The sequence below is a fragment of the Leptinotarsa decemlineata genome, unplaced genomic scaffold (assembly GCF_025532065.1).
Source record: "Leptinotarsa decemlineata unplaced genomic scaffold, Ldec_3_MD MMD2_tig00000251_RagTag_RagTag, whole genome shotgun sequence".
NCBI lineage: Eukaryota > Metazoa > Arthropoda > Insecta > Coleoptera > Chrysomelidae > Leptinotarsa > Leptinotarsa decemlineata.
The window spans coordinates 7,663,895-7,674,180 of record NW_027412547.1 but is presented as its reverse complement, the minus strand read 5'-3'; the positions used below and the strand labels follow the sequence as shown (position 1 = coordinate 7,674,180).

At 33.4% G+C, this 10,286-nt stretch overlaps 1 protein-coding gene across 1 annotated transcript; it reads left to right on the top strand.

Annotated features, from left to right (window-relative positions):
* The first annotated feature begins 1,184 nt into the window (after positions 1–1,184).
* pkaap (A-kinase anchoring protein pkaap) lies at positions 1,185–6,497 on the top strand. The gene is made up of 3 exons (XM_074173638.1): positions 1,185–1,393; positions 1,445–1,594; positions 4,969–6,497. Exons 1-3 carry the CDS (start codon positions 1,357–1,359, stop codon positions 6,474–6,476), a joined length of 1,695 nt encoding a protein of 564 aa, XP_074029739.1. The 5' UTR covers positions 1,185–1,356; the 3' UTR covers positions 6,477–6,497.
* The last annotated feature ends 3,789 nt before the right edge of the window (positions 6,498–10,286 follow it).

Genomic DNA, 10,286 nt, shown 5'->3' with positions numbered 1-10,286 from the left:
AAGAAAGTAAAGATTGGTATAAGTGCCATTTACATAACACATAATAATAATAATTTATGAAGTGAAAGTTGTCAATTAACACACAAATTTCCGCAATCGCAAAACTGTACCCAATATATTAGAATAAATATGTTATATATCATGAATCTCAAAAATTAACTCGCCTGTTTTTTGACTGACTAAATGATGACTTTTTTACAGCAACATTTGACTTGTGAAGTAGACTTAGTGAGGTAACATTAAAATAAATTAATTTAATTGGGTTTTCTTCCATTATTTCAATAATATAATATCCGAGGCTAAGAGATATATGTTCCCACGCCATACTTAATAAAAATGGTAGGATGTGATTTTGAGAACTGCTTTCTTTATGCATGAAGAACAGATAAATACAGTACTCTTTTATGCATGAAGAACAGATAATACATTAATGCTTTAACATTCTATACTGCATATTCAAACAGAAATTACCTTTTAATTTGATTGTAACATATTTTTCAGTTCTCTGTTTCAGGTTTCAGTGTTTAACTGCTCTTCTACAGAAATTCTCCATATTTTTGAATGATGATTTTAATGTTAATTTCAGATAATTTCAGTATACGAAAGAAGTCAACTTCATATTTTTCATCATGAATCATGAAATTCATGAATACCATGATTCATAATCCGAAATATCAGATATCAACACTGAAAAACTGAAAATAGGACTCTTGACCTTGACTGAAAAGACATTTTCGTTCGTCATTTTTGAGAAGTACAAAAGTAATAAATATTTAAAAAAAAAATATGTTGAAGATATAAAATCATGAACAAAATTTGCATGTTTTTATCTACAAAAGAGTAGAAAGTGATAAAAAGTATTTCACAAATTTCGAATTCTACTACCCGCTCACAAAAATATGAAAACTACGCTTGGAAACAGTAGAATTCACAGACCATATACCATATAGTAGAATTGAGGATCAGTGAACATATGAGAGAAAACCCCTATGACCTTGAAAATTCACTACTTATCGTTGTCAGTAATCAGCATAGTACTTTGTCTGTCCCATTGACCTTTGTCTTGCTATCATCTTGTATGTTGGCAATTTTTCACAAAGTGATATTCGGAAAAAAAAATTATTTTCGATATGAAAATAAAAATCGTATCTCTGCTGTTATATGCCCATGTCACGTCTACTAGCCCACTAGCGCACTTGGCGCACTAGTCCACTGTCACTGTCATCTGTCTATAAAATTGTAAAATCAAAACAATTTTTATAATTCAAAATGTTGTTAATTCAGGAATGTCAGAATTTGATTTCATTCTGTATTTGAACAACACGATTTTATCTGTATATGCTGTAAGTGACATGCATGATGATACAATTTTGGAAACGAACTGGCAAAAATGGTAAATACGCATTACATTTAATATTTAGTCTTTCAAATAAAATGATTTTAGGTCAAGAAAAAATTCGTTCATCACACCATGATATGTCGACCAAGTGCAACTCTCCTCAAGAAGTTTCTTCCCAAAAGCAAAAACTCCAAACGCACATAAAAGAGTTGCTTCCCCTTGCGAATTTTGATGATGAGGGCCTTTGTGATATTGGTAGGAACATTTCAAGTTAATTTATTTATTTTAGAACTACTTAGGTGGACAATGATTATTTGTAAATTTCTAATTGAACTGTAAATTTTTTAGTTTTACCCCTGTTGATAATAATATGTTAGGGTTAGGTCCAAAGTGATGGATCTACTCGACCTTTCAATGTAACCAGCAAGGATTTATTATGGCTCACACTTATTCAAACTCATTCAAATAAGTCCAGTATCTCGACAAAGTCGAATAGTTTATATGATGACTGATCTTTCAGGTCAGATGATAAGAGGGAAACTCTGTCAAACTCTGAAAACATGATTTGATCTGTAGCGAGGCAGGCAAAAAGTATGTGCTCTTCTGTTTTTCATAATTTTCCAAACAAAGGTAACACACACTGTCTTCCGACTGTCCAAGTCTCTGCATATGACGATTCAAACGCCAGGGACCAGTAACAGATTTTTCTGAAGTGCTTTGGATCTTCCTGAAACAATCGAGAATAGTCATAATCTAAGAATCTAAGATATTCATTTCATTGCAAGAAGATTGAATATGATATATAAGAACGAGCCCCTTATGTGGATGACACACAGACATAAACGTTTATTTTAAAACGCGTTAGAATTATTTCAGTGTTTAATAGCAAAGGTAGTATAGCTACCATTAACAATATTATAAATTGAAATTGACAGATAGAGTCAAATTAAAATACATTTCTCACATACCAGTACTCAATAATACTCTTCTTAATATTACTGGAGTTTTTTCCCGACACCAAATCGTTATTTTTAACACCTCGACACATGTTTCGATCACCAAGTGATCATCTTCAAAGAGGAAGATTAAAACTAGAAACTGATGCGAGCTAACCCTATTTATGCTATAAAGGTCACCCATATAGATAAACCATCCAGGCGTACCAACCATACAGGTATACCAACGTAAATTAATGGGAAAAAACTCCAGTAATATTCATTACTACACCAAAGGTTCCAAACAGTGCATCATAAATACTCTTCTTGATACACGTTTCTTCAACCAAGAAGGCATTATAATAGCAATACCATTTTCATTTTATATTTGTTGTATAATATGTACCAGTACATTTTGAAGAATTGCATATATTGATTGTAACTAAAAACCCCTTTTTTGGTATGCCTTTCGGAAAATCGCTTGAGAAATTATATTTTAAATTCTGAAATGGACATCTTTGGATATAATATTTACAGGGCTGACAGTGATAGTCGGCACACTAGAAGTTCAGTCATTTATATTAAGGGAAGTTTTAAAGTATTACCCTTAGAACAATTACATATAGATCTCCGAAAAGTAGCTGTATAGACTTTTTTCATTTCTCATGATGATCTCCTAACACGTAGTAACGGCAACATCAATCAATTTATATGGATTTGAAAAATATTATTTTTTCAATGTTGTGGAATTGGCCGCGGTGGTAGTGCGCCCGACTCACGATTGGAAGACCGTGGGTTCGATCCCTGCCTCGACCAGATATTTTTCTCGAGAGAATTTATCTGGTTGAAGCTGGGATGATTATGCAACCGTGTTAGGAATCACACGTTAAAAGGTAAGACCTCGTTAGTCCTTAGCTCGCACAAGTTTCTCAACTTCTGAGAGTTATCGTTCATATGGAGGCGACAGCTGATTAACGGAACATATTTTAAATAGATTCTAAACAGATTTTCAAACAGAATGCCTAGCAATGTTGCAAAAAAGTTGCTCAACCTTGTTAATACGTCACTATAGACTAGTACCAACAAATATGCTAAATTCCATTGAGAAAATTTCAGAAAAGTTATTATACCAACAATTGGTAAGATTTTTTGAGGATTAAAATATGGTTAACTAGAAACTCTCCCCGGCTCCGCACGAGTGCAATGCTTATACTAAATATACATATTATCGATCGCTGTTAATCCTAAAGGTACTCAATTAGATAAGGATTAATGCTGTATTTCTTAAAATCCTTTTGTGAATAAGCCATTATTTTTCGAGGATAAAGAATGATTATTGTGGGTTATCCCTAAGAGATTGACATATATCATCGCGGAGTTTTTTTGTACACCTTGTTAAGGTGTGATGCAATTGAACCCAGGTGTGTGTTTAATAAACCCTATTAAATACAAATAAAACAGAACACTGAGTCAGATGCTACAAATGCAATACACATATATACAGACGGCTCAAAAACCAAAGAAGGCTCAAGATGTGGAGTGTACTCCAGATCACTAAGCCTTAGGATTAAGTGGGGATGGGAAAGAATACTAGCGTGGTTCAAACAGAACTAGCTGGTATCTCAATCGCCACAAAAGAAATAACCAGGAAAGGAATTTCTGATAGCAGACAAGCCCTATCAGCCTAGAACAGACATGTTACCTCAGGGCTAGCACTAGAGTGCCACCAAGATTTAGCCAAAGCCTCGGTAGATAATAACATTGTCCTAAGGTGCGTTAAAGGGCACGGCAGGAGTAAATGTAATTACATTGCTGACTCTTTAGCCAAGGAAGCGGCTGGACTAAAAATTTCAGGACACAGTGGCACCTACGGCCTGATGACTTCGACAATTGCGGAACTAGCCAAACGTCACACCCATGCTCAATCCCTTAAGGGATGGGATGAAATCAAGGGATGTAATCTTGCCAGGATTACCCCGGGTGACCCTGGAAAGCTGGCACCGAAGAAATATCTGGCGATGACCAGGAAAAATCTACGCCTTACAGTAGGATTTGTGACTGGCCACTATCAACTAAGGACACACCTCCACAATATGGGGCTAGTGGACACACCACTTTGCAGGTTGTGTGAACAGGAAGATGAAACTGTCAGGCATGTTTTATGTGAATGTCCGGAGTAAATTGTCAATAAGAGAGTGTGTGTTCGGTGGGTCTTGGCCTACACCTGCCGATATAAAGGAAATGTCTCCCAGAGACCTGTCCACCTTCCTGGATAGGACAGGATGGACGATGACCTAGGAGGACAACTTCTCGGGAGGATGTACAATGGGTCACATGTGGCCTAAGGGCTGTGGGCCTACACTCACCCTCTCTACTCTACAGATACAGATACTAATCAAGTAGTAGTAGTTTACTTCATTCTTGAAGATACCAACTTGAAACTCGCATTGAGAAGAGTATTGCAGTTAGGGTGTTTGGGAAAAGTGCTTTTAACAAAGCATTTCATTGAAATAAGTAGAACGACCCACTCACGCTAAATAACCATCTGATATATACTTTTGTGTTACTGAAAACTAAATGAAGCATTGACACGTCTGATATTACAAGTCACCAAGTAATGAAATATGGATATTTTGCTCAGTTCAAATTTGTTTAGTATATTCCTATATTAACAATTTTTTTTTCAATTTCTAGAAGAGTTGGAATCCACCAAGGAATATTCCAAATTGTCGAAAACACTCCTGGAAGTGATTTCAGATAAAAGTGCTCTTGGATATTTTATTCAATATATGGAGTCCAGAAATGCATCACCATATATTCTTTGCTGGCTGGATATAGAAACTTTCAAATCCAATGTGCAATGCTACGATATTGTAGTGAAAAAACATCAAAATTCTGCTGGTTCCAATAGAGACACTGATCATGATAGTTTATCCGTTAGTACCGATTGTGACTCATATACAGCAGACTCTAGTAGCCTTTATGACTATTCGACTAATAATCTATCTGAGGTTAGGACATCTTATGACGGTGTATGTGATAAAGACTTAAGTGATAGTAGCATTAAGTTTAAAAGTATGAGTGATGATTCAAGTGTCAACGAAAAAAAAAGTGTACAAAATTTAGTTAATAATGCTTTGGTAATATTCAAAAAATATATAGCACAAGAGGCACAATGTAGTATAAGATGTTCAGAAGAAATGAGGAAAGAAATCATGGAAAACATTTGTAATACAGATAAAGTTCTGTTGGGAAACTGTTTTGACTCTGTTCAAAGTTTTGTGCAAAATATAATGGAAACAGAATATTGTTCTGCATTCCTAGGAACTGATTACTTCTGCAAGCATCAAATTGATGTACTAACAAGTGGAAATGTTAATTTAGATGATATTCTATACAATGAAACAGCTTTATTTTATTTCATGGAATATTTGGAACAAGAGAATCAGAGGAATTTACTTGACTTTTGGATAGCTGCCTCAAACTTTCAACAACAATTGAGGGACCAAAAGGATTTTTTTGACCCTATAGAGGCCCAGAATGATGCTGTAGTTTTGTATGACAAATATTTTTCTCTACAGGCACTTTCTCCATTAGGATTCAGTGACAAAGTGAGGTTTGCTGTTGAACAAAGTATTTGTGGTGAAAATGGCTTGATATTGGATTGTTTTCACTTGCCATTGAAAATTGTAGAAAGATTTATTGACAAAAATCATTTGAAAAACTTCTTAGCTTCCCAGCTTTTTTACAAGTACCTTTCTGATTTAATTAATACTGTTCAATGCAATGGTTACTCAACACTAATTGAAAAGAGAAATTCTCCTTCTGACTGCAGCAGTGAAAAAAGTTTCAGTCAGTACCCATTTTTGGCATTAGAAGTACCACAAAGCAACTTTAGAAGAACTGAAAAAAATGCAGGCATGACCATAGATACAAGAGAGCTCAATGATCCAAACTCTCTATGGCGTCGCAAAAAATTTCAAAGGTTGTCTCTTGGCCGTGTTGATGAGTTAGGGAAGTACGAAGCAGAATTTGAACCTGAACCGGACAGAAAGGAATTCAAGTTGAAAAATGTTCTCAAGAAAGTTGTGACCTTAGACTCAGACGAGGTGAACAGAAAAAAAGAAGAAATGGCCTGGCAAGTAGCTGAAATGATTGTGAAAGATATAACAAGGGTTACTTTGAGTAATCATGAATCATGAGGTTATGACCAATTTTTTTTTTTAATGAATACTAGGAAGCAAATGTGACCATAGGTAGTATTGAAACTATTTTTTTCTCAATGTAAAAACAGTTAATTAACTGCTGAAATGGTACGATTTTGAACATTTCTTCCTTTTGTGATTTCATTTAAATTCGTTTTCAACCATAATTGAAGTATTTTCATTTCACAGATGCTCAATGAGAATATTCTAAGATCTTATGACAAATTATTTTAGGCAACTCAAACAATATTGATGTTAGTGAAATCGAGAGACTGAGTTGTATGTGGTTATTTCATTATTGTGCAGCATACATTTGCAAAAAAATTATAATTTTTATCCTTTATGAAATACAAATTTCTACAAAATAAATAGGTCATCAATCGAATACGTTAGACTTAACATTTTTTTTTAAATATATACTGGGCATTGAATAAATAATGCAAACACCTCAGACTCTCAGTTTAAGATTTACGAACATTTATATAGTATTTTTTATTTCAAATTGCCTCAAATACCTACTAAAAATGCATCATCAGCTTATGGATAATGAAGTTCTGCACAATTAATTCTTTCACTTCCCAAAAGCTGAATAGGAGGGCGGTCCCGAAAAAGGGGAATTTCGTCATAAATTTTTTGTTTCTCAATATTTTCACAACAAAGTATTCCCCTTAATGCACTTTTCTGACCAGTTCTGCAATAATTCAAAACAGTTTCTCAATTCACTTATATGGATGTCCCGATGGTCAAAAATAATTTCACAATTACACAATTACAATTAAAGAAACAAATGAGCATTGTCTTTATTTTTGACTTCAGTTGGCGAGCTCTTTCGGGATGAGAGACAAGGTGTCTTCCACAGGTTTGATTTCTTTTTATTTCGAAGTCGTATCCACCATGATTCATCACCAGTAATTCAGGGTCCTCTTGGAGGTGATTTCACAACTCTAAATTTTGCTCGTCTGTGAGAAGGCGAGAGTCAAATTTGACTGGAACTGAATTGACTTCTTACAGCATTGATCTATGATTCGGCGACGGTCTTCACGAACGAAGGCATTGGTTTTGTTAACGTTTTCATCAGTTCTTGACATTGAGCGGCGTCATGTATGTGGTAGGTTTTCAATTGATAGTTCTCCATTTTTAAAACATGAAAACCGCTCGTAGGCTCTAGTTATACTCAGGGTAGCATCCCCATAAGCGGGCTTGAGCATTTGAATAGTTGAAGTCACCGATTTCTTCTACAGGAAACAAAATGTCACTGTTGCGTGTTGTTCTTGACGATCTGAAGTCACTTTTTCACGGGCGAACCGATGCACTCAAGCAAAATAACTTTGTACACTTACTCAGAGGTGATGACCCTACTAGATATCAGGTCGAATAATGGGTTTCCCCATTCTCACTCCAATTCAAGTTTTTTTGGGTCCGCCCTTATAGCTATCACCATTTTTTTCGTAAATTAATCTAGTCTCTGCCAGTTTAGGTTTGCATACTTGTGAAATTGAAACTAAGCGTTTCACTAAGTAGTAACTTGGATAATAATAGCAAAAAGAGAAAATACCTGAAGTTCTGCAAAACATTAGTGAAAAAGGCGAATCTGTAAGTTTTAGTAACATTTGTTTTTTATATATATGTATAGTTGGAGAATGATGAAATTGTTTTGCATCAAATATGGAATAGGAATCTATGTATAGCATTTGATTAAGAACTTAAATTTTAATTATTTCAATTACAACATAGTAACTTCCAAATGTGCCATTTGAAGAAATTGAAAATAATTTTTTTCATTTTTGATGTTGATTCTTTAAAAAAATGTTTATACTGATTTTTATTTGTTAATTTTATTTATATACACTGAAAACCTAGTCAGATCCTAACATGGAATTGAAAATGTTCCACAAAAATGGCAAAAATTATACTTATTCAAAGGTTATTTTAATGGTACCCTCAAGTTATCTACAGTAGACCTATTTCATTTTACTCAGCTTATTCAACACAATAACTCCAACGCATAATAGACAATAACTTGATAGATCCTTATAATAATCTTTGCTTTGATTTTTGTACAACATATTTCATACCATTAATCAATATGTGGGTTTTTCATGAACTCTATTATGATGCTCTCTTATTATTGCACAAGATTTTAAAAAAATCATACATGTTTGTCTGAGGTGTGTGTTTTCATACTTGGATATTTTTAAGCAAAAATTGAAAAACTTCAAATAGTATCTGAAAATGTGAAAGTATTGAAATTTGCAGAGAAATATTATTGCCTTTGATTGAATTCAAATTGCATTCAGAAACCGAAAATTCATTTAATGAAAATGTGTGCATTTAGTTTATCGGTTTGGAGACTATTCAAATGTTGAGCAAATATTTAATTTTTTCAATTTAATAAGAAAGTGTTAAAATGGACCAGATTAACTTTCAAGTAAACCTTAATATGTAAGTGCATTTTCTTATACTACTTGAATATAAATATCGTATACAGAAAATAAAATTAACTTATAATTGTTATATATTAGTGATTTCAAATAATATATTTATATATCTACATTGAAAATGTGTACATACGTAGAAATTTCACAATAAAAAGGGATTTTAGAGAAATTTTTTTTATTTTGATTTTCATTCAGTCATATTACCATTCCACATTTTGATTTGATAGCTAGAATTGGAAGTTGTGTTGTAAAATTTATAATTCGTGGATGTGTTTTTGTGATTAGACACAAAGTACTTAACCCTACCTTATTTTTGTCAAAAATACCAAATACATCATCCACGTATTGGATCCAAGTTTGTGGAAAGTAATCTAACTACTTTTTTTGCTCGTGAACATATTAGCTATGAAAGGAACCAGTGCCCTAGCCTAGAGCAATATGTATAAACATTTATTGAACGCGACGCAACTCTGTTTCATGCAATTTGTGTGAGCTGATTATACTTTTAAAAGCTCTCGATATTGCAATATCACATCTTTGATTTTCTCGCAGAATTTATTCTGAATTAACGTCAATTAAATTAGTTTGCAAAATCTATAACATTCGTTAACTACTTGGTAATCTTATATGTAGCTGTAGCTGAGGTATTTGGTCGCACTGACTTGTTTGACTTGTGAATTTTTGGTATATCATAGAATTTAAAATTTATTTATTCATCACTGAAGAATTTACATATACATACGCGAGAATACATATATACATGCAGAAAACTTATCGGACTAGTCACAAGGCGAAAAATTCGGTAATATACAATTCAAAATATGAAAAATATACATACAATTGGATTGAAATTATCTACAATGTAGCGTCTAAAAACTCTTCAATGTATGAGAAATACACATATCAAATCAAACTCAATGGGATCAAATCAATTCAATGGGATTGAAAACACAAAAATAGGGGGAAAGTCTCGGTATGGTGTGTCCATACTTTTCAGCAGTACTCTCAAGGTCATACTTTTTCAAATGTTTCTGTCTGTAAAACTTCAAGTAGTTGGATTTTTGTATAGTAATCTTTGAATTACAAATTGTTATTCATTAAAAAACTTTGCATTTCATCTTTCCTTGAATTTTTATTCGGTACTTTGATGAGCTGTCGCGAATGATAGGAAGCGTTGTCAAGAACTAGGTATTAAGTACACTATTCACATCCAAATTTGAGATCAATGTGTTTTCAAACCATTCTTCGAAAATATTAGCTTCCATGTTCTTATGATAGTCAACATTGCAGTCCTCAAGTTTTTTTTTCACATAATTTCAAAGAATTCGAAACCCATCCTTTACTTCCTTCGCAATGCACAATGATTAGT

Bases quoted from the DNA above. Each gene is read 5' to 3' on its own strand.
- pkaap (XM_074173638.1), top strand. From the start codon at position 1,357: ATGATGATACAATTTTGGAAACGAACTGGCAAAAATG. The intron at 1,394-1,444 runs GTAAATACGCAT...AAATGATTTTAG, and splicing joins GAAACGAACTGGCAAAAATG to GTCAAGAAAAAATTCGTTCA. The intron at 1,595-4,968 runs GTAGGAACATTT...TTCAATTTCTAG, and splicing joins TGAGGGCCTTTGTGATATTG to AAGAGTTGGAATCCACCAAG.